This window comes from Xiphophorus hellerii, chromosome 5, assembly GCF_003331165.1.
Source record: "Xiphophorus hellerii strain 12219 chromosome 5, Xiphophorus_hellerii-4.1, whole genome shotgun sequence".
In the NCBI taxonomy this organism is placed as follows: Eukaryota; Metazoa; Chordata; class Actinopteri; order Cyprinodontiformes; family Poeciliidae; genus Xiphophorus; species Xiphophorus hellerii.
The window spans coordinates 5198199-5222286 of NC_045676.1; the positions used below are offsets into that span (position 1 = coordinate 5198199).

The following is a 24088-nucleotide window of genomic DNA, read 5'->3' on the forward strand; positions in this document are numbered from 1 at the left end:
CTATCTATCTAGATATATATATATATATATATATATATATATATATATATATATATATATATATATATATATATATATATATATATATATATATATGTTGTTGCCTTCCTAAAAAAACAAACAAAAATCACCACCTTTTCATTGCCAAAAGATGACTTGGACAAAATAAATACGTTGGGAAAAATTACGTAGCCCATTATTTTAGGAATATGATGATACTAAATGACAGTTAAATAGACTGAACTGAACTTAAACCTCAATAAACTGAGGCAACATTGTAAAGAAGAGTGAGCTTAAAATCTTGACATGTAGGCCAGGGATGTTTTAATGTTCTGAAACACCAAACCTTTATTACTGATTTATTGATATCTCTCATATTACACTGTCATGACATAGTGACAGTTGGAACAAATATGCAAAAAACATAGATATTTTTATAAAAGTTACAAACTGCAGCTTTATTCTTATTATTTATTTTACCATATTATTGATTTACCATGACTTTATACCACATTAAAGTGAGCTAAAATATTTGTTTTAAATATCAGAGGCACAACAATTGCTGTGAGAATGTTTTTTGTTATTGAGCAACACAAACCAGAGTTGGCTCTCTGCCTGGCTCGGCTTCCAAGAACATACCTGACACACCTACTCTACAATTACAATAATCTGCTCAGCAAAAGCTCCTCAATTTTCAGCTGGCACTTTCATATTTAACATACACTTCACTGAGGAGCAAGAAGACTGTAGTATGCATCAGCTTCTGGGAGACTCAGCATGAGACGACTAACAACGTGATCCATCAACTTGGAAACATTTCCACGGGGCAGGTATAGTAACATAGTACTAAAAGGTGAGAAGTAAGTCTCTTTTTAATATAAAATTGGACAGATTTGCTGTTTTTGGATTATATGTTTCTGTAGTTTGTTCTGCTGTTATCAAACAAACTGATTATATTCTTGAAGACATTCAAGTTAAATATGGCGGATTGAGTCCAGAAGTAGCCAATTATGAACATGTTTAGGTGCTATATTGAGTAAAACATATTTTTATGAAGCAGGGCTAAACATCTCTACATGATTTTTTTTAACATATCAAATTAATATAACTACTTCAGGAGATTTTTTTCAGATACTTTTAAATTAGTTATATTTCAGTCAGTTTATAGTTAAATCAGATGCAGTTTTTAAAAAAGTTGACAGAGAAACACAGATTTGACCTTGAAGTGGCCCGAGGTCAACTACGGTGTGCCCCATGTGAACAGAGGGAGAATTTGCCTTGGTACAAAATTAGAATACTTCAGCTTGCATCAGCAATCTTATTAATAGACTAAACGAAAGAGTAGAGCTTTGCTTTGCAATGCTTTTATTTGGATCTGAAATGACTTGTTGCTTTTTCTGTAAAATGCCATTTGATAAAATTACACTGAATTCAAGCACAAGTCAAGATTTAAAACTTACAATCTCTTTCTTTGACAAGTTTGCTTGAGTGGCTGTTTGTACTCATGTGATTCCCACTAACAAGCATCAACAAAGGAAATCAACCAGAACAACTGGTTTTATTTGGATTCCAGCATGCATTCTGACTATGACTGTTCAAACATTTTTTTAAAATGACACTTCTGCATGAGATAAAGCTGTTTGCTAAAGATTTCTAATATATTCTCATATTTTCTCACTGTAAGAACTAGATCAGAACAAAGTCACACAGCAGCGATGGATCCTGAGAGGAAGCAGAGTTCTTCTCCGTCCCTTTCTATGATGACTGACCAATCCAAAGAGGACGTTGTGAACTTCACTGTGGATGAAAGGTTTGTTACTGTCATTACTTCTGAAAGCAGCCATTATTAAAGAATAAGGATTTTAACCTTTTTTGTTTTTGAAAACAAAAACAATGGCAAATGGCAACACTTCCTTAAATTCACGTATTTATATCTTTACCAGGAATTCTCAGAGCTCTGTGGTGGACGAAATGAAAATGAGGCCCTCAAACCCATCGGCTCCATCTCTAAAGAGCTACAGGTCTAGATCCCCTCCACCAGATTTCAGGTTAGACCCTCCAGACATTAAAAAAGCCTGGTGCTTATTAGAACTGAGATAAAGACAAAAATAATTTAATAGAATTTATGCTAGGAGCAATTTTCAATATATTTATTGTCTTATGTTGCTACACACAACTCCTAATATCTGACAGGCATGTCAGGTGTAAAATGTCTCATTCACATTTAAAAAGACCAAAACGAGTTACTCTAAAATCCACCTCAGAACAAGGATACAAGAGCTAAAATAACGAGGAATTCAGACCAAAGCGTTGCAGTCCCTCTAAATGAATGATTTACATGTGGAAAGGAAAGATTTATGTCCACGTTAGTGAGCATAACATTATTCCAAAGGCATGTTAATAATTTATCACATTGGTGGAAGCAGGGACTCCTCTAAAACATGCAGGGTCTGAAATAAGGTGACAAAACCTATTTAAAATGCCAAAGAAATTTCAAGATGTGGCAAGGATATTATATATGCTGAACAATAACTAATCCACTCTTATACTAAGCCAATTAAGCCTAACTTAGACTTTATGTTACAGAGAAACTAAAGAGGACACTTTGCAGGTGAAAATTAAACAATTTAGATTGTATGTTGTGACCTTAACATGCAAACTCTCACAGAAATTACAACATGTTCGGAAAAATCCTTGCTTAGCCTGGTAAACACAAGTTATACATTCATCTGCTCACCACTGTGGCAAAAGCAGCCAGAGTTTTTATGTCCTATGAAGATAAAACATTTTTCTTTTCTTTTTTACTTTTCTCACCTTATTTGCTGGACTTAAGCGCTTGGATTTCTATCAAAGACAAACACACTTTACAGTACTCTTGCAGAACATACCTTGTTGCTGAACCCAGTCGAGGGCTCACTACAGTCTGTTATCAGGTAGAAACTACCTAGAAGTTTCCTAAACCAGTTTGGGGATTAAAACTGTTGTGGTGCTATTGATAGTTGTTAGCAAGAAGCAGGCAGAGAGTCAAGAGGAAGGGGAAGATATACAGTAAATGGGCCTGAATGGAAGTCTAATCCAGAGTTATGTTGAGGATTGATAGCCTCAGTAGCTACAGTACATGGTGTACCTGCACTAACAACCGAGCCACTTGATGCTCCCAGTTTTGCTTTCAAAATTGCAAAGAGGTTATTATAATCACTAACAATTATTAGCAGGCTGTTCAAGCCAAGCTAAGCTGGGATATGAAGATAAATAAAATTAAAATTAATTTCAAACTAGCTTGGGTGTGTTGCCTCACGTGATCATTCTTTTTTTAGAATGAATGAAAAGCAAATTACCCAACGTATTGAGTGATGTAGTCTGGCCTGTTTTACAAGAGGTACTGCATACAAACTCAGCAACAGAGATGTAAGAGGGCTATTGTTCTGTGCTTAAAACAATATAGTAAAGGAGTGTTTCAAGAACATTTTTTATGAAGCAAGTTTTTTGCACTAGCACATTTCAGCAATTAATGCATTTTTTCAGTGAAGTTAACCCTTTCGTGCATAGTGGTCACTACAGTGGACAGCTATCTAAAAGCCATTTTCTTGTGCTTCCTGTGGATTTTTATGTTATAAATGCACACAGACCACTGAAGTGGACACTAATGCATCATAAAATATACCATCAACTACTGGCCATCAGCTGCAAATGCAAGAAATTATTTTTGTTAAATACAATATGGTCGACAGACAAAAAAGCATGAGAACCGACCCGGTCCCTCCTTCTACTGTAGACGACTCTTGCAAGTAAAAAAAATATTGTGACATCAGATAACCCCTAAGGAACAATACTACTGATGTATTTTTCAAATAACAACTTTGTATTTGGACAAATTTACAATTGATCACATAAAAATAAAAAAAAAATAAAAAAATAATTTTTACAAAACATATTTCCTACCTTTTTTTATGCCTTAAGAAAAAAAATTTTAAAAATGGAAAAAAAATTCTGACACAAAGGATCATAATTCATGCATGAAAGGGTTAAGAAATTGCAGTCCAGGAGACATGGGATTGAAATTCAGACAGAGTGCTTGGTTTGTAGAGGCCTTTGATTTTAAGAATTTAATCCAACTGCGATGGATTGACTGGCATCCTGTCCAGGGTGTACCTCTCGCCCGATGACCATTGGAAATAGGCACCAGCACCACTTGTCACTAGAGACAAGGGTGAATGATAACGACTGGATAGATGGAATATAATCCAAAGGAGAAATGGAATGCCAAAGTAATACTTCATACTGTACCTGGAAAGAACAGGCAGCACTGCTGCACTTTATGGGGTAAATAACAAACACACAATCCGACCACCGGCCAGTTTGGTCAAGGGAAGCCTCCTGAACCTCCCGATGGTCAATCCTCACCTAGTTGGAGAAAACTGCTTCAGAAAACTACCCATGTTCCTTTAGTGGTCACAGACCTAAAATAGAAGCTGGGAATATTTGGGCGTATGATGAGCTCAACAAAATCCTAAAGTTAATCTTTGAACAAGGTAATAATATGAAGCATAATAGCAAATCTAACTCTGTTGGCAGTTTGGTGAAAGGCAACAAATTGATCTCACAATTTCTAACCAAACACCCCAATTCCCTTCCAACCTGTTCCATCACCACTGAAGATGAATAAACAAATTAGATAAATATCTGTGATGGACTGGTGATCTGTCGAGGGTGTACTCCCACTCTTGCTCCAGACTGCTTAAAGTAGGCGAATTCAAAAAAATCGTAAAACCACCTTGCAGTTAAGAATGTTCTGAATGTAAAAGTGTTTTTAAAGTATCAGAATGTTAAAGAGCTGTGTGTAGTTTTTCTTGATATATTTCCACCAGTGAAATTAGTCATTTTTACCTGTGACTGTGTCAAAGAAAATCTCTTTAATCTATATTGTGTATGTTGACAAAACATTTTGTGCTTTCCTGCATATTTAGTTTTCTAAAATTGCTGCATTGTATACAGACCAAATGCACTTTGTTTTTTTAAATTGTGCTTATTCTGTTTGTTCACAGTAATGCCATTCCATCTGTAAGCATTCTCTCTGTTGGTGAGATGCAGTCAAAACCAGTAAGTGCTCTCTTAGTAACAATAATGTTCAGAAAAGTCTGTGGAAACATGCCAAGCTAATTTTCCGTGCATTTCACCTTCTTTAGGAGGAAAATAACTTCACACTTCCACCACTGATTGAAGACTGGACTAAGGATCAAGTGAAAGACTGGCTGGTCAACAAACTGAGAGTGTCAAAAGAACTTTCCCAAAAACTTTATGACCAGGAGCTTTCTGGAGCTTGCCTGGCCTCTTATGAAAAAGAAGACTTGCTTGAACTAGGTGTTCCACCAGCACCAGCAATACAAATCTTAAGACAGATTAAGAAGTTTAAGAAGCAATCAGAAGCATTTGCACCAGCCACTCCAGCACCAGAGAGAGAACTCAACCAAAGGGACAATGCAGAGATGTCACAAGAGCTGGATGAATCAGCAGAAAATGAGACGGTGTCATCAGATTCAGGAATCCAAAGTCTAAGCTCTTCAGTTTGGATGCTACAGATGGCAAGAGACAGAATAAGAGCTGTGATAAATCAGAATACAGCTGAAAGACAATTTGTTATTCATACTCCTGACAACTTAGAAGCTCCACAACGACAGAGGCCAGTATGTCAGATTCGGCCCTTTGATAAAAGTAACTCTTCAATCTTCTACAAGGAAAATGACATTCTTCCACCAATGGCAGGTCCAAGTAATCTCATTGAGCCTGTTCATGAGTACCACCTCCTGCCAAATGTAAATGAAGCAAGTGAAAGGGAGATCCTTTATGAATTCACTAGAGAAGTATTTAGTTTTGCTGCCAGCTGCATGAATTCACGAACCAATGGAACAATACATTTTGGAGTCAATGTACAACAAGCGCAACAACATGGTCAAGTAGTTGGGCAAACGATCACTTCTCTCAACAAGTACAATGAGGCATTTGAATCATCTCTGGGGGACTTTTTTGAAGAAAAGTATGTGAATGTTGCCCGATTGTGTATCAGGCCACCAAACTTTATACAAGTTCTCCATGAAAATGGAACAGCTTCAGATAAGTGGGTGATCGAGGTTGATGTGGTTCCAGCGATTTCACAGACACAGGATTATCTTTTCTATACTGAACTGGGCATTACATCAGCTGGGGAAAAACATCAGTGCAAAACTCTGTGCCTATTTGTTAGGGAAGGTCCACGGTCAGTCAACATTTTCGCAGATACTAATCCACGAGTTGGTCAAGAGAAACTGAAAGATCTGACTGAAAAAGTCAAGAACTTGGTGTCAGTACGCAAGGCAGCAGAGGAAAACAAAGAAAGATGTTTCCCACAAAGCTACCAGGGACAAAGGTTAAAGCAGCTGATGACACGTGGAAGACACGTTCTTGAGAGTTCCCTGCAGGTTATTGTAGTTACTGACAAATGTCACCCAGACCAGCTTGAGCATATGGACTTTCTAAAAGAAATATCTCTGTTTGCTGTACTAGAGTTTGACCCAGAGTCTGATTTAAATGGAACATGCCATTTTTACAGAATAGATCGTATTGCTAATCTGCACTTCCCACATATGTACACCGCTCAGGATAGTTTACCCACACTCATTGGAAAGCTTAACTTGTTTAAGCAAACAAGTTGGATTTTCTGCAATGGCAGATTGAATGAGGAGAGTGAAGAAGACATGCCACTAACACCCAGTGAATGGCTCAAGAGACGTTCAGGAGACATCAGCAAAATGATTGGTTTTCTTTGCAGTCCAGATATAATTTCAAAGGACAAACTTCTGGTCACCTTTGTTCTTCATTCAGCTGTCACTGATATGTCGCACCCTATTTTGGAAACATTCTGTGCCATCTATCGCACCCTGGAGGGGGCTGACAACATGGTGTGCATCTGCAGAGATTCTGGAGTATTCAGTGACTGGAAGAAGCTGATAGAGTCACGTTGTAAGGAAGACATCTCCAGTAAATGCATCTATGAACTGAGCCTGAATGAAATATCCAGTACAGTAAAACAACTCAAAGAGCCCCAAACACAGTCTTCCCAGAGATATCTGCCATCCACAGGCTCAAGCTCAGTGCTGTTGACAAAAAAAGCTGATGAACTTTTCACAGTTTTGGACATTTTGAGTGAAAATGAGTGTGAAAACACAGAAATTGAAAAGTCAGATTCCTTTGATGAGTTTAATAAGAAAGTAGAGGAGAACTTTTATAGAGGGGGTCAAGTAAGATGGTGGAACTTTCATCTCTCTGAACAGAGAGGCAGTCTGCCGTTCATCAAGAGAGACAAATACAATGAGTTGTATGACCTGATCACACCTGTCGAAGGTTACAGATCTTCATGTGTCATGATCAACCTCTTCCATCCCCCAGGATGTGGGGGAACAACCCTTGCAATGCATGTTCTTTGGAACTTAAGGAGGAAATTCAGATGCGCAGTTGTGAAAAACAACAGGGCAACAAATAACGAGATTGCAGCTCAAGTCATAAACCTGCTCACATATGGAAAACAAGATCAGCCAGGATACACACCTGTCCTCCTCTTAGTGGACAACTGGGAGGATGTTGAGGACCTTAAGCAGTGCATTGTTCATGTTTCTGGAGAAAGGACACAGCAGAACACATTCATGGTTATCATACTGAACTGTGAGAGAACACAGTTTCCTGATGAGAGTTCCAGAAGTAGTTATGTTCCCAACATATTCATAACCAACAAGTTGTCAACCAAAGAGCAGGGATTGTTTTCTGAGAAACTTCAGCAGCTGAAAACTTACCATGAAAAGCCTGAAACCTTTTATGCTTTTATGATCATGACAAATAATTTCAGCGAGGCTTACATCACAAACATTGTGAGCAACAGTCTTAAAGCTCTTGATGCAACCAGTCGACAAGGGAGGCTCCTCTCCTTTCTGGCTTTGTTGAACACTTTTGTGAATGGATCCTACATGTCACTCTCTTTGTGTGAAGAGTTACTTGGTATAAGGAATTCCCTTTGGAAACAAGAAACAATTGATGATTCAATGACTCCATATTCCACGCTGCTTATAACATTCAGTGTTGAAGAACACGGCTTCTATCAAGCGGTCCGGTTCTTACACCCAATGATAGCCAGCAACTGTCTACAGATCCTTGAACAAAAACACAAACTATCCTTGGCAGAAGTAACTATTAACATTTTACACTGTGAAAAAGTCTATAAATCCTACATGGGAAAGGATTTCCTGGTTCAGAACATTCAAAGCATGCTCATTTCCCGACACAGGAAAGAACAAGGGGATGACAAAGACACACAGTTTTCTCCTTTAATTGAAAAAATACATGACAAGGAAGGACCAGAAAAAGTCAAAGAGCTTTTTGAGAAAGCCATAGGAAGGTTTGACAGAAGTGCAACTCTGCCACAGGCACTGGCAAGATATTTCTGTCTGAGAGAAAAAGACTTCCAGGCTGCCCTAAAATGGGCTTTAGATGCACGAAGTAAAAATTCTAATTCCTACATTGCAGACACAGTAGGACAAGTTTACAAGAGCCAACTCAAAAAGAAAATTGAAGATTCAGAGCCTCTCACTGCTGAAGCTCTTAATGAATGTTTGATACTGGGCTCCAAAGCTGCAAAAGCCTTCCAAGAGTCACAGGAGCTGGCCAAGAAAGATGAAACTATAGACCCATTTGATCTTCACAACAGAAAGAGGCCAAAGTCCTACAACACATCAGGTTATGTTGGAGAGACAGAAGTTATGATGATCCTTCTTGACCTCATCAAAGAACTTCCTCTTTCTCAGAGCAGAGACAGATATCAAACAGATATACTATTACAGATTCTCAAAGGCCACCACACAATAAGAGATTTTCATTTTGATCACAGCAACGCTGCCACTGCCCAGTTTGTGGATGTCCTGGCATACCATGAGAGATTTTTGATCTCTTTGAAGCCAAGGTTGAAGGAAATTTTCAGCTTTTTTGAGAACTATTTCACATATCTGAGACCTAGGTCACAGGAAAGGGTAACTGCTGATGATAGAAACAAAAAAAAGTTATCAGAGCATTTCAAACAATACCTGAAAATATTCAGTAGTTCAGAGCAAGAGAAAGCATCTGAAAAAGCCAGAAACCCAAATCTGAGTCTACTCCAGGAGATACAGGACCAGAGGTTTTACCTGGAAACAAAGCGAGCAGACTCATTTGCTGGACTGTTGCAGTGCTTGAGTGATAAAAGTGGTGCAGAGATGGAACGTATCTTCAAAAAGTGGAAGTTTATCTTTGAGAAATCACCTAAACGATCAGTGTCAGACACAGTCAACTTCATCTTGATAAACATAGTGATGCACAGCATCAAGCCATCTTCAAAGGAACTAAAAAAATATGAGGAGTTGGTTGACCTTCTGAATGAGGAACTACAAAAAGAGGGTACTCACTCAAATTCAACAGAGATGTACTACCTGTCCATGCTACTCATGTGGCCTACTAAGGATAGAAAACTGGAAAGTTTGTCAACATACAAAGATATCGCCACATATTTCAGATCAGCCAAGAAATCATTTCACAGACGTTTTTCTCACATGTTCCCAGTCCGTACTGCCGTTGCTCATTTCTTTCTTGGCAAATCTACTAGACTGAACAGGATAGTTTCTAAAGTGGTGCTTGATCAGATTTTAAGGGAAAGGTCTTGCAGTGATCAGAGTGGCCAGTCTTGTACACTGAACCATCTTTGGCAGAGCGGAGCTGCTTGGAATCAACCACAGGTAAAAAAAGAGCTGTTAAGAGTGAAAGGAATTTCTGAAAGTGGAGAAATATCCGTGAATTATGGAGGCAACCTAAAAATTCCTGTCCGCCCAGCGTATCTGGGAGACATCCGCAGCGGATGCAGTCGGGAGCAAATATCCTTCTATCTTGGATTCACAATGGAAGGTCCTGTAGCCTACAACATTAAATATCTCACTGCTCAGTAAAGAAGTAATCAGTACCATTATAATACAATTTACAAAAACACTGCAAGAACTCCAGAAAGTGGTAAAACGTCTTCAACTAGAATGTACAAAGACAAAAACATTGAAGACTTACTAGAAATAATAATTTGATTACGATTTCTTTTGCAAACCATTTGTAATAAATGTACAAACTTTATCCAAAGTTAAGATTTTTTTTATTATTATTATTTTTTGCCAGATGTTCTACGCTCTGAGATTTTAGATTCTTTGAGTTAGTTTTTTTAAAGATTTCTGGGCTGTATGCCTATTTAAAAAAAAAAAAAAAGTCAAAACTGAACAAATGGATTGTTGTGCTTCTGTTTATGATTGTTATGGAACAATCTGTCTAAAGGATCAAAGGAAGTAGATCTATTTTTACTTTTAAGAAAACAATGAAATATATTCTGTCAAGGTATAATGAAGTATACTGCTCAAAAAAATAAAGGGAACACTTTAAGTGTTAAACACCTGTTTAAGTGTTCCCTTTATTTTTTGAGCAGTGTACATTGATTCAGTAGAGTGCTGTATCATTACAAAGATGTTTTTTTCCTTTGATATAAGTCTCTCTATACACATTGTTTGTTTTGTGTTTAAAGACATGTCTATGTTGCTGGTTGGTTGATGCTTAATTGTTTTTGGTATAATAAACTGACTTTTGAGAGTAAACAAGATTTTTTTTCCTTCAATCTACTCTTTTTCATTCAAAACCTTTGTTTATGTCAACATGTGACATGTTCATGTTAGACTGTAAACGAATGAAATAAACACATTTTAGCTAACCTTGCATGATGTATTTCACAATGTGAAGCTTTCTAGTGAGAAACTGTTTTGTTCTATGAGTATTTATGTTAAACAAAACTGGTCAGATGTAAGATTATATGAACAACCATGGTTATATGCCCCATTTCATGATTTTATTTCCTTTATGTATTAAAATAAAATGTCCAAATGACAAACTATATGCTTTTTGAGTTTGACAAGATTTTGATTCTTTGCAGTTGTTACCTATTATAATCATTGACCAGAAAACATGAAAACTTCTACACCTGCCACATGTCACTGAGCAAGTCACATTGTATTATTGTCTTAATTTGTGTATATTTGTGACTATCAGTGTGTAATGTGATTTGAGTGATCAGTATGACCATTGAGGCAGATACTTAAGTTTATAATTCAGACCAGAGGAAAGACTTTTATAGTGAAAGTGAGACGAGCAGCAATGGAGTAAAGCAAAAAGGGAAGAGAAGACATTGGACCTTGGTCTTCACATCTAAGACCGTTTGGGTCATTTTATAGTATGTTCTGCTTAAAGCAAGACTCAAAATCCTTTTCCTCTATTTTCTGCCAACTGCTGTAAGGTGCCTGTTTAGAAAGCTGAGGATGAGGATAAATTTTCTTAATATACATACTTTTTCAGTGGAACATAACTTGTCTGTAAAATAATCAAGATCAGTTAGTGCACAAATTCCAGGAAAAGCCCACAACACTTAATATAACAAACTTAGGACTTTAATCCACTTAAAAACACATGTAAGTCTAACAGCTCGGCTAGCATGTTTGCTAGCTTTCTCTGTTGGCTTCCTTGAAACTACCATAAAATTGTGTAGTAGATTTTGGTTGATTTTCATTATACATTGTGTCAAATTTAAGTTTAAATTTCCTAAATAATGTCATATTAATACAACAGTAATATTACATTAGTTTTGTGGATTAATAAAAGCTAAGAATATTTTTTTTAAATTCTAAAATTATTTTAAAATAGGAATCAAAAATACTAATGTTGTCTGTCACTTTTATAGCTTTAATATGTTAAATATTGTACAACAAACATGTGAACAATAAAATTATAAAACTATAAAAGTTATCAGAACATTTTCACAACATTTCCAAATTGTACACAGTTACGTACCTGTGAAAAAATATCACAGCAGTTGTGGATAGATTAGCGATATTGTGCAGGAGATCAGTTTTACCTGGAAAACCGTAATACAGTTAGCTTCTAGCTTAGCTGAACACGTTAACATAAAGTCGAACAAAATACAATAAAATTCAACTGTAACTACCAGCAAAACATGGCGAAAACAAAACAAGGAGCATAATACACAACATAATATAGCTAGCCGTTAGCTGTACCATGACTCAAATATTATATTTTGTCTACAGTCATTCGCAAACACATTAGCTCGTCTGGAGAAGTCCTGCTAGTTCAGGTACAACCAGCGACAGCAGATGGCGTTGTTTCGTCCGAATTCAGTGGGATTTAACCAAGATTCATTTATATACGTATATACAGTATATACATATATGTTAATTTCTGTCTACTAACACTGTAGATTATTCCTAGGTCATCTTACCAAGTTATGAAGTTTGTTGCTGTTATCTTTACAGCTTCAGATCGGGACCAACGGCTGTTGCGCAGATATAAAGGCACATACAGTATATGCGGCTTAACGCTTACAAATAAGAAACCACAGTGCCACCTGCTGGACACTTTGGAACCAGCTTCGGACAAACAAAGGGAGTAATGGTGACTTCACTTTGGATAAAAACCATTTTCAATAAGTCAAAGCTGAAATAGAATTATGATTAAAGCAAAACATATTTAAAGTACCATTTTAAGCATGTAAACAGAAAGTGAACCAGTTTATTATAGTTTTTTCTTTAACTCTGATATTCCTTGTAACAGATTTGTTTGATTTGCAGTTGAATTGTTCAGGATAAAAACATCACATTATTTTGAGAAATATGTTTTCAAATGATTTATTTACAACACAAAATGCTAATATTTCAACAGGGGTGTTTGAGAGCTATAGTATATTACTATGTTACATCCATTACATCGCATCGCACCTTTCAGGAAACGGTAAAAACAAACTGACAGCAGCTGCCAGTAGTTTTTTAATCTTTACATACAATCTGAAGTCATTTTGACTTTCTCACACTCTTTAAGGCTGAATATTTCTTTCAGCATTCACTAAAAACGAAGTAAAATTCAGATTTCTGCAATAGAAACATTTACAATGAGCTCTGGTATTCAACATAAGTGAAGATTATGAACACTGGCTCATTCATTCTGTCACTGCAGTAGGACAGATTACTAAAGGAGCCGCGTTCTGCCCTGATTTGTTGGTGCAGGGGCTGAAGAACGGATGGATGGTGTCTTTAAAACTGTCTGTGTAAGTAAAGATGATCAGCTTGGTCTCCACGTTGTAGAAGGACAACAGTCCTTTATCACAGTCTATATAGACGCCGACCCGCGACGGTCTGGTGGCGACTGTCAGGCTGGTGGCCGGATCCGTTCTGAAGGCGTAGTCGGTCCGATCCCGCAGGCTGAGGAACCAGTAGCCGTGGGCGGGGCTCACTGGGATTTTACCCTTTCTAATGACGGACCGGCTCGCTACTCCCAGGTCCCAGTCGGTTTTACTGCTGACATCCACCTGGAAGAGGACAGAGAGGGAGACATGACAGTTACATTTCAGGCGATCAATTCTGCACAAGCTAAAGTCAAGAAGTGAGAAATTAATTAAAAACTTTCTTTTTGAATGTGGTTAATTATATCTTGATTTTTTTTTTTTTATCTTCGCAGGTTTTGTAGTATTTATGGTGATGCATTTTAAGATGTGAATTTTTCCCAGACTTTACGAAAATACTGAAGGTAGCTAAAAAAAATCCTGATAGACAGAGAAGGAAAAGCTAAACAGAGAAGGAAGAGGAAGGTTTATGTTCAGACTGAACAGATTCTACATGTTTTTTTGTTGTTTTTTTCAGATGGGAAGGTTTAACTCAAAAATTCAGAGGAGGTTCTGAGTTTTACTATGAAATTAAACATTTATTTAAGGAATAAAACCTGAATAAATTTAACCTAAGAGCTCAGATAAATGTGTAAAGTTGTTGCAGATTGAAGGTCCTCAGTTCTGTATGCATGGATTATTTCTGGGTACATCTTCCTGTAGAAATCAAAAGATTTCCTACCTTTTCCTTTTCTATTCTATTCTCTTCTATTAATTGCCATTAAGTGGCTGTTACCCCCAAGAGCAGATAAGAGGTAAGAAGGACTGGGGATGTTTCTGCTATCATGCCATGTTTTCCATTATTCATATTAAAGTATTTTCAGTGTTTGAATTATTAAAATAGACAGTAAAGAGTGTATATTGAGAGGATTTCAAGTATTTGCAGGTTATTTGTAGCTTAAATCTACTACTGTATTCAGTGAATGCATTTGTTCACATGCCAGCCCTCCTACCTCCCAGTAATGGCGTCCTGAGGTGAATCCCTGATGGGCCATCACACACACCACGCGGTCAAACCGCTCTGGGTTGTCCGGGACCAGCTGATGGCGGTCGCCGCACTGGACCTGCTTTCCATCCGCTGAGATGATGAGGCGCGGGTGAGCTGTGCTGGGGTCCAGGGTGATGTCCTCTGCAGATTAAACACATTCATGATTAATTCCTCTTTATAAGACACTAAATGAACAGCAAGTCTTTTACCAACCCTTACCTGATAATTCCTGAATTCTTCTTATTCCTGCAAAGAAAAAAAAAGATTAACATTTACAGTATTTATAAATAGTTCAGAAACAATTCAAAGGCTTACTCGGGATTGGCCGAGGGAGCGGCGGAGCTGGTGACGGTTGTTGTTGGCCTGTAAACAAAACAAGAAAATTTCCTTAAGTATGTTAATATATAAACATATAATCCATGCATTTTACTTCTTAAGTAAAGTATAATCTCCCAGAATGCAAGTTTATAGATATAAACCTGTTATCTACAAAAAAGTGCATATCTTTAGATACAGACGTAGCGCCACCCAGTGGTTGTTGTTTAATTTCCCACTGGAAGGAATAGTAGATTTTATCAGAAGTGCAATCAAGTAAGAGTAGGACCACTTCTGCATATTTGTACTCAAATAAAAGTAATAAGTAGCTGTCCAAAAAATTTACTGATCAAGAAATACTCCTAATTTTTTTTAAAGAAGAAGTAATTGGTTATTACCCGACTCTGTATATTAAGAAATCCAAACACCTTGTTGAGAACATTTTGGATCCTTTCATTCACTTTATTAAGGATTTCGACTTAAAATAATGCTGAGTTATTCCTGTTATTCTGAGAAGCTGTGTTTTTTTTGTTTTGACATTTCTCCAAATTGTTCCCCAAAATGGGTTTATAGGCTTATGTTGCTGCCATGTAGTAATTATAAAAGAAGCTTGTTCAGATTGGTACATGATTGTATTTTCAACGTGGGAAATCTCAATAAAAATATTTTGGCAAAAGGAAAAAAATCAAAAAAGATCTCAGAGTTTTCCTGGTAAATTTCTCCCTGGTTGTGAACCTACGAGCTTCTGGCAGGTTCTGCAGGTCCAGCTGGAGTCGCTCCACCATCTTACTGATGGTCCTGAGAATCCCTTCAGAGGTGGACTGAGACGACACGGAGACGTTGGACCAGTCCTTCGCCTGTGGGGGCGAGCACAAGGCAGGGAATGTCTGTGGAAGGAAAACGAGTTTCTTTGGTCAGTCGACTGCAGCGGAAAACATTCTGTAAACGTTTTTCTTTACAGAGGAAAAAAAGATTCAGGAAAACGACTGCAGGGCGTTCATGGAGGACTTTGAGTTATGCTGGGGATCATACTGGTTTCGGAAGGTACTGGGGCTTCCAGCATCAGTTTCATCACAAGTAACATTTTCCTGATTAATTTAGTTTTTTTACTACACTGGCAGGAATTTTACCACATTAGAACCCCAGAGCATCACTGAGCCACCACTATGCTTCACTATAGTCATGGAGTTCTTTTTAGGATATTAATTACTTTTATAAAGCAGAAAATTAGAGCCACTGAAATAAAAAAAAAAATTCTGATATTGTTTTCCTCTCAAAATTATTTTTTCCCTCAAAATTCCAACTTTTTTTCTCGGAATTCAGAATTTTTTTTCCTCAAAATTTTGACTTTTTTCCCCTCGGAATTCAAAATTCAAATTTTTCTTTTCCTCGGAGTTCTAACTTTTTCTCCCTCGAAATTCAGATTTTTATTTCCCTAAAATTTCCAACTTTTCTTCCCTCAAAATTTAGAATTTTTGTTCTCCTAATTTGGACTTTTCTCCCTCAAAATTCTAACTTTTTCCCCTAAGAGTTCTGATTTTCTTCCTCAGAATTTGGAATTTTCTTTCTCCTAATTTGGATTTTTTTCCCCCTCATATTTCTGATTTTGATCTTAGAAAAACGTCCAAATTCTGAGGGAAAAAAACCAGAATCATTTATCAACTGTTACTTTTATCGATCACGTCTCTTCCTCATGCATGCCTTTATTTATCATCCGTCTCCAATCATTCGTAAACAACAAGATACTCAACCCATATTGTTTGAGTAAATTTTTTTATCGTTATGTTGGAATATGTAAAACATTTCCTCACCTTAAAAAACAGCACATAATCTTCAGAAACAGCCAGCTGGCCCAGAGTTGCGCTCCTCTTCTTCAGGGCAGCGATCTCCTCCTCCAGCTCTTTCAGCAAACTCCGAGCTCTGCTCTCTGCTGTTGTGACAGTCGTCTCTATCACCTGGTGGGAAGAGTCGAAATAATAAAAACAGGCAGTTCTGTAACCAGCAGACATGTCTGTTTTATTATAACTAATCTGTCAGATTATTTACCTCCAAGATTCTGGATTGGCAGTGCTCCACTGTAGAGATTAGCTTCGTCAAAGCACAAACAACTCCATCTATCTCCGTCTCCGCCGCAGCCTGAGTGAATCAGAAGTCTCCAGAAATTAGACTCAAGTAAGAGCAGCGCTACTTCAACATATTTTTACTCAAGTAAAAGTAAAACGATGCCGTCCAAGAGATTACTCAAGTAAGAGTAGAAACGTATTTGGTAAAAAGGCGTCTCATGTATTGAGTAACTGATCCAATTGTCATATTTCAAAATTATAATCCGATGGACCAAAATATAAACTTATGTGGAAATTTTGGTATTTTACAAAACAAAACAAAAATAATTCACATAAATAATATAATTACAACATCAGGTAAAAGAGAAAAAAAATCCACATCAGTTTCTTTCAATGTAAAACTTATGAAACTTTAACAAAAACTGCAGGTTTGTGTCTGGGCACTGCAAAAACACAAAATCTTACAAAGTAATTGATCTAGTTTCTAGTGAAAATATCAGCTAGCTGTAGCACTTTGAGCTGACGCCATGGCAAATAAACGGCCGTCACTCTAAAATGCGACAGATTCAACTAATAAAATCTGAGAGCTCACCTTTATTTCCCGAATGGAGTTGCGTATTTCTTCCACTTTCCTCTCTCTCGCGCAGATGAGCTCTTTCAACTCCATCTCATGGAGTCCTAACTGCGACTGGAGACAATAGAGATCATTGAAAATAAAAAAAGAAAACCTTTATATAAAAAAATCACAAAAAGAAATAATCCTACAAAGAAGTCGCACTAGATTTTTGAAGAGACCTGCAGGTTTTTTTTTAAAGATTTACACTGGAAAAACAAAATATTACCAATTATTTTGTCTAGTTTCTAGGACAAATATCTGAGTACACTTGAAATAAAAGTAACTTTCCACAAGATATAGGAGCTTGTTTTAAATAAATGATTCCTCAATATTGATGAAAAAGTACTGGTTCCACTGGCAGATTATTTTATTTACTATAAGTAAAAAACATTTTATAATCTGCCAGTGAAACTGGTACTTCTTAAAATACATTTTAAGAAATTATTGACTTAAAACAAGCTCCAATTTCTTGCTTAAAAGTTAATTGTAAGTTTTGTCTTATTTCAAGTCTACTAAGATGTCTGTACTAAAAAGTAGATAAAAAAAATACTTGGTAACATTTTGTTTCTTTGCAGTGTAATTGATTTAGATTTAAACGTGTGATAACATGAGACCACGCATTTGTAAAGCCTTATAGTTTGATACCGAGTTAGAAATCAGCATCTAACACACACACACACACACCCACGCACACGCACACACACACCCACACCTTCTTAATGTGCCACTCTCTTTGAGCAGGGGCGACGCTGTGTCCTCGGTGGTCTGCCGTCTCCACACACACACTGCACACACACATGTTGTCAGTGCGGCAGAAGAACTCCAGGCCTCTCATGTGGATGGGACACAGCGGCAGGTTGGGTTGGACATCAGGGAGACTTTGAGCGGCGCCACGCCTTTATTGGAGACAAAACACTTCATGAATCATAAATTCTCTAAAATTAGAGATAATTGAAAGATCACTGCAAAAACAACTTCTTTACAAGTCATTTATGTCTTGTAAAGATATTTCTAGTCCAAATATCTTAGTACAGTTGAAATAACTTACAAGTTACTTTTCAGGGAAATATATGAGCTTGTTTTATGTCAATAATTCCTTAGTATGGATGAAAAAGTACTTGGTCCACTGGCAGATTATTTACATTTTTCCCATGTTACAAATGAAATAATCTGCCAGTGGAACTAGAACTGGGTTGCTAGGTGACGGGCTGGGCTTGGCTGGCGTTGCTAGGTAACGGCGCCAGTGAAACTAATACGTTTTCATCAATATTATGGAATTATTTACGGAAAGCAGAAAAGTTACATATTACCTTATTTCAGGCGTACTAAGATGCTTTCCCTAGAAACTAGACCAACATTACTTGGTAAGATTCTGTGTTTTTGCAGTGTATGTAAATAATTCAGTTTTTATGGAACTGCAGCGTCTGACAGAGAATTGTAATCATAAGTTGCTAATAACAAGACTTTTTTCCCCTGCGTTAGTAAGTTAATTTCCACCAAAAATCTGAAAATTTAACATTTGCTAGAAAATTTCCAATTTTTTTCAAGAAAATGTCTGAGATTAATCCAAGTTTTTTGTAGAAAATGTTGAACTTTTGAAACTCAAAAATGTCCACATTTTTTCCCCCTAGAAGATTTCAGAGATTAATCTCAAAACAGCTAAATCTTTTGGTGGAAATTTACCCCTCTTTTATGTTTTTTCTTGCTACAATAGCCCTAATGTGCTATTGTGCTGAAGAGATATTTGTTATCATAAACAGTAATTATTTTCCTCAAAATTTATAAAGTTTTTCCTAGCAAATGTTTTACTTAAAAAAGAAAACAATAAAAAATTCTTGGTATTGATTGATGAAATACTTACATTGTGGTACATTTTTTCTACCAGATCATCCAGCCCAACTTTAACATCTGCATTTTAACATCTGTTTCTTTTATTTTTTGTAATTTCAGCTGTTTCAAACAGAAAGTAACATAGAGGAAGGTCCCAGAAAGGGATAAGTCACATGTCGGGTACCCCAAGGTCCAATCCTCTTATTTAATATTTGCTCCCATTAGCTCAGGTTATAACAGGAAATAAGACGCTGTAGCTACGCGGATGACACACAGCTCTACATTATGATGTCACCAGGTGACTCTGAATTCATCCAACCACTGAACAGATGCTTAAAACAGATAAATGTGTGGATGTGCCAAAACTTTCTCCAGCTGAACAGAAACAAAACTGAAGTTATTATTTTTGGACCTAAACAGGAACAATCTAGAGTCATTGCACAGTTTCAGTTATTACAACTAAAAACCAGAAATCAGGCTGAAGCCTGGGAGTAGCGTTGGACTCTGACCTGAACCTTCAGAGCCACATAAAGACAGTCACAAAGTCGGCCTTCTATCACCTGAAGAACATTTCCAGGATTAGATCAAGATCTAGAGAAACTCATCCATGCGCTTATTAGCCGCACTGATTACTACAACAGTGTCTTCAGAGGTCTGGCTAAAAAAATCAATCAGATCCAGAATGCTGCTGCTGCCGTTCTCACTAAAACCAGGAAGATAGAGCACATCACCCCAGTTCTGTGGTCCTTACACTGAGCTCAGAGAACAGACTTTAACATATTTCTGTTATTTTATAAATCACTGAATGGCTTAGCACCACAATACAGCAAAGAGCTGCTGTTGTCATAGCAACCTTCCAGACCTCTCAGGTCTTCTGGTTCTGGTCTGCATCCCCAGTACCAGAACTAAACACAGAGAAGCAGCTTTCAGCTTCTATGCAAAATAAATCTTGAACAAATTTCCAGAAAACTGCAAAAGAACCGAAACACTGAGTTCCTTTAAATCTACGTAGACTAAAACCCAGCTGTTTAGAGTTGCTTTAAAACATCATAAATGAAACATTTAACAATGGCACTCGACTAAATGTAATGTTTCAATTGTTGACTGTATGTTTTATGACTTTCTATTTTTGTGTTTTTCTGATGCAAATGTCTTGTTGCTGAAATGTGCAATACAAATACAATTTGATTTGATAATGGGTGCAAACCAGTGCAGGTAATGTCTTCATACTACCTCAGTATTGATCTCTCTGGAGGTGTGACTGAGTTACCTGAGAGAGGGGGAGTAGGGTGGCGGCGGGTCGTGGTTGTTCTGCGTCTGGAAGCCCTGGTGAGGCGAAGGCGGCGTCAGCCCCTGGAAACGTGCCATCATTTCTACCAGGAGACGTTCTGGCATCTCCCCCGGTCTCGCTGGTGGAGACGGGCCTGATTGTTGGGCCCTCAAGCCGAGATGTTCCCCTCCTCCTCCGGCTCCCCCATCAGACTGTGACATCTGCTTGAACTGTTCGGTGATTTCCCTCAAGGTTCGGTTTATCTGGAGCTCTGGCCGGTTGCCGAAGGACTCTTTGCACAGCGGACACTGGTAAGCCTTTGCAGCCTGCCCTCTTCCTCTGCCGTCCCAGTAGGTAGAGAGGCAGGACTGGCAGAAGCTGTGGCCACACGGGGTGGAGACTGGGTTCTTGAACATTTCCAGACATATTGAGCAGGTGAACTGTTCTTCCGAGAGAAAGGCAGAGGGAAGAGCCATGGCTGCTCTTCCTGAATAAAAGACACTATGATTAGATGGAAAGACTAAACAAGCAAACATGAACAGGATGAATCATTTAAACGTATTTCACATGTGGGGTACCTCTGGGTTCAATCCTAGGACCCTTCCACTATCTCAGACAATAAGCAATAAGATTAGATACCATAGCTACGCAGGTGATGCTCAGCTCTACATTACAATATCACCAGGTGATAATATCAGATCCTGAGCTGTTTTAAGTTGTTTTGATTCTACTTTATAATAATAATAATAATAATAATAATAATAATATTATTATTATTATTATTATTATTATTATTATTATTATTATTGTTATTCTGTGTTTCTTAGTCTCTTTCTTTGAATAGATCGACTTTGTTCAGTTTGTTTTAGTTTATTTTGTTTATTTCTTCCTTGTTTCTAGTTATTCCTTGTTGCTCTTAGATCCATTTCCTATCCCCCTGTTTACTCTCCTCGCCCCCTGTGCCACTGTGCCGTTTCAGACATTTTTGCTCTAATCTGCAGCCTCATTATTCTCCTTTGTTGTCGTCTTTTAAACTCGTGTCTTTGTGACATCATGCAGGCTATTTTAGTCTCAGTCTGATAACATCTGCAGTCGTTGATGTCAACAACGTCACTGGTTAGTCAGCTATCAGATGCCTGAGATCCTAAAAAAAGTCTCGCAGTCACACGCACAAACTCCTGGTGCCCAGGTGAGACTTTCTGAATTACATAAATCTAATTATAGAATCACAGATTTCCACTTCAAATGATGAAACAAACATGAACACTACACTGAGGCCTGTCGCAATAAGCAAAAAATTAATTAATCGCATGATACATTAAAATGAGCGCAATAATTTCCATTTGCATGAATTATAGTTTTTCTCTTTTCTCTCTTTCTACCAAAAACTGGATGACAAAAGTCTTCAAACTGGCAAATTGAAACAACAGGGGTTACACCTTTTCATTAAATTAACAATGCAAAAATTAGTTTGTGCTTTTTTAATATATATTTTTTGTTCTACCTGCTTAACGATAACCTACATTTTTATGAAACTTGTATATTTTTAAACACCCAAAACATAAAAGAGCTTCAGGCTGTTGCCTTATTAAAAGAAAAAAGGACAATCCACAAATTGTTTGGGTCACTGGTCAAATAGTTACCATTCTTGATTTGTTGTCTGGAACCGAACAAAATCATCTCATGGGCCACAGATGGCCCTCGGGCCACACTTTGGACTCCCCTGAACTAGACCAAAATGATAAGATTTTGTGCTTTTGCAGTCTACAGGTTGCACACTTAGTGATATTTTAGGCTTTTGTATTAGAGAATACACTCTATGTTAATGTGGCACTTTTACTCTTTTTATAGCACATTTTTCTCTCTTTACTTGTACGTTTAAGTACAGTATTGATTCAAATGGAAAGGCGTTTTCTCAAGCGTCTTCTCCCAGGAGGAACTAAAAGTTGAACCAGTAAGACCAGCTGCAGTGCAGGTAACACCTGTTGGCCTGTGGCGAAGCTCAGGCTTCAGGTATGCAGCGCAGACTCAGCCGTGAGCTGCACTGATTGTTCATGTTCCTGTAACATGACTCAACACTTTCAGCGATTATTACGTTCAAAGAAACACGTTAACTCCGTAAATAAATCATAAATCATTCCGGCTGAAGAGCCAGTCTGAAGGAAAAGCTGATTTCATCTGAAGCTGCTAACCTTGACTGTGTTTTGAAAACATCACAAAGACAAATAATCTAAAGATGAATGGACAGAAAAAAGAAACCGCCCGCAGAACTCAGTCAAAGGAGTCACCGCACTGTAAAAACACAAAATCTTACCAAGTATTTTTGGGCTAGTTTCTACTGCAGATATCTTAGTACAAGTTAGTTTTGAAATAATACAAAACTAACTTTAAGGTAAATTTTCAGGAAGCTATAGAAACTTGTTTACACTAATTCCTTACAAAAAGTCCCAGTTCAACTGGCAGATTATTTCACTTATAAAAAGACATTTTCCCATCCTAATAAAGGATCAATATTAAGGGATTATTGACTTTAAACAAGCCGCTATATCTTCCTGACATGTTACTTCTAAATCGATTTATCTCTTTTCAAGTGCACTAGTACACAATACTTAGTCAGATTTTGTGCTTTTGCAGTGAAAATGATATTTTTTTGTCATTTGGTTTCACAGAACATTATCTTACTATAAAAAAAATTAGATATAATTTGATTTTTTTTTTTTAAAAACTGAACACTCATCCTGCTGCATTCATAGCTACTAGATGTGGATACATATTAACAGTACAGAGCTGTGAAAATGACAATTTTCCTGTGGAAAATAAAAACACGGCTCAACTTTGTCTAAAGAAATATTGAAAATGAATTCAATAAAACGTTATGCTTAAAATCTCCCACATAACTTTCCTTTAATTAAAGATTCCTGGTAATTAGTTTCAGCTGATTGACAGCTGAAACTGAATAACAATTAAGGTTATTAATTTAATTCCTTTACTTTGATTTTATGGGAGACTTTTATGGGAGAACAGATCACATTAGTAGTAATGTTCAATAACATATCTCTGTCATTCAATACAGTCGGACTTATTTTAAATAAACTCTGTTTGTCTGTCCCATTCCTTCACTTTAAAAACAGAAAAGCTGAGATCATGTGACTAAAACTCCAGCCTGTTGCAGCTTGTCTTACCTTTTCCTGATGACCAGAAACGTTAGATTATTTCTGCCGTTCAGTGGCCGTAAACGATGAAGCTTGGCTCCAAAATGTTCTAAATGACAACTTTGCGTTTTTCCCCTCATGTCATTCTTCTCCTTCAGCGTGTCTAACCACTCCCTTCACCTGCTGAACGGATCCAGCCCAACCTGCTGGACAGGTGTGACGACTCCACACTGCAGGTATACGGGTTTCCAAACACTCTCTTATACGTCTTCATAACTGCTTTCTGCATTCTAGCACAGATGGGACAGACAGACACAGTTCGTAGATTTTACAGTCATGGCAAACTCTGAAATATATTGTAATGTATTATTTTGTTGTATTTTGTAAGGTATGTGCTGTAAATATATTGAATTATATACTGATTTCTACAATATATGTGTTCATATATATGTATATAAATATATTGATTAATGAACATAAATATATGTGTGTATATGTATGTTTTTATATCCCATAATTTTAATTTTTAAATATTCACCATCATTATGATC

General features: G+C 37.1%; 2 protein-coding genes across 3 annotated transcripts; one reads left to right on the forward strand and one right to left on the reverse strand.

Annotated features, from left to right (window-relative positions):
* Nucleotides 1–719: 719 nt before the first annotated feature.
* Nucleotides 720–10972, forward strand: LOC116720200 (sterile alpha motif domain-containing protein 9-like). Of its 2 annotated transcripts, none has more exons than XM_032563331.1 (5): nucleotides 720–860; nucleotides 1685–1810; nucleotides 1944–2048; nucleotides 5046–5100; nucleotides 5187–10972. In XM_032563331.1, exons 2-5 carry the CDS (start codon nucleotides 1716–1718, stop codon nucleotides 9993–9995), a joined length of 5064 nt encoding a protein of 1687 aa, XP_032419222.1. In that variant the 5' UTR covers nucleotides 720–860; nucleotides 1685–1715; the 3' UTR covers nucleotides 9996–10972. The 2 variants fall into 2 exon arrangements, with proteins under 2 accessions (XP_032419222.1, XP_032419221.1); XM_032563330.1 differs by having other exon boundaries at nucleotides 720–853.
* A 1785-nt stretch (nucleotides 10973–12757) lies between these two features.
* Nucleotides 12758–23689, reverse strand: btr01 (bloodthirsty-related gene family, member 1). Its single transcript, XM_032563332.1, has 11 exons — nucleotides 23568–23689; nucleotides 20386–20872; nucleotides 17998–18181; nucleotides 17262–17357; nucleotides 16653–16742; nucleotides 16418–16561; nucleotides 15346–15493; nucleotides 14607–14654; nucleotides 14511–14537; nucleotides 14257–14432; nucleotides 12758–13450 (listed from the first exon to the last, which is right to left on the reverse strand). Exons 2-11 carry the CDS (start codon nucleotides 20859–20861, stop codon nucleotides 13082–13084), a joined length of 1758 nt encoding a protein of 585 aa, XP_032419223.1. The 5' UTR covers nucleotides 20862–20872; nucleotides 23568–23689; the 3' UTR covers nucleotides 12758–13081.
* Between the last annotated feature and the right edge of the window lie 399 nt (nucleotides 23690–24088).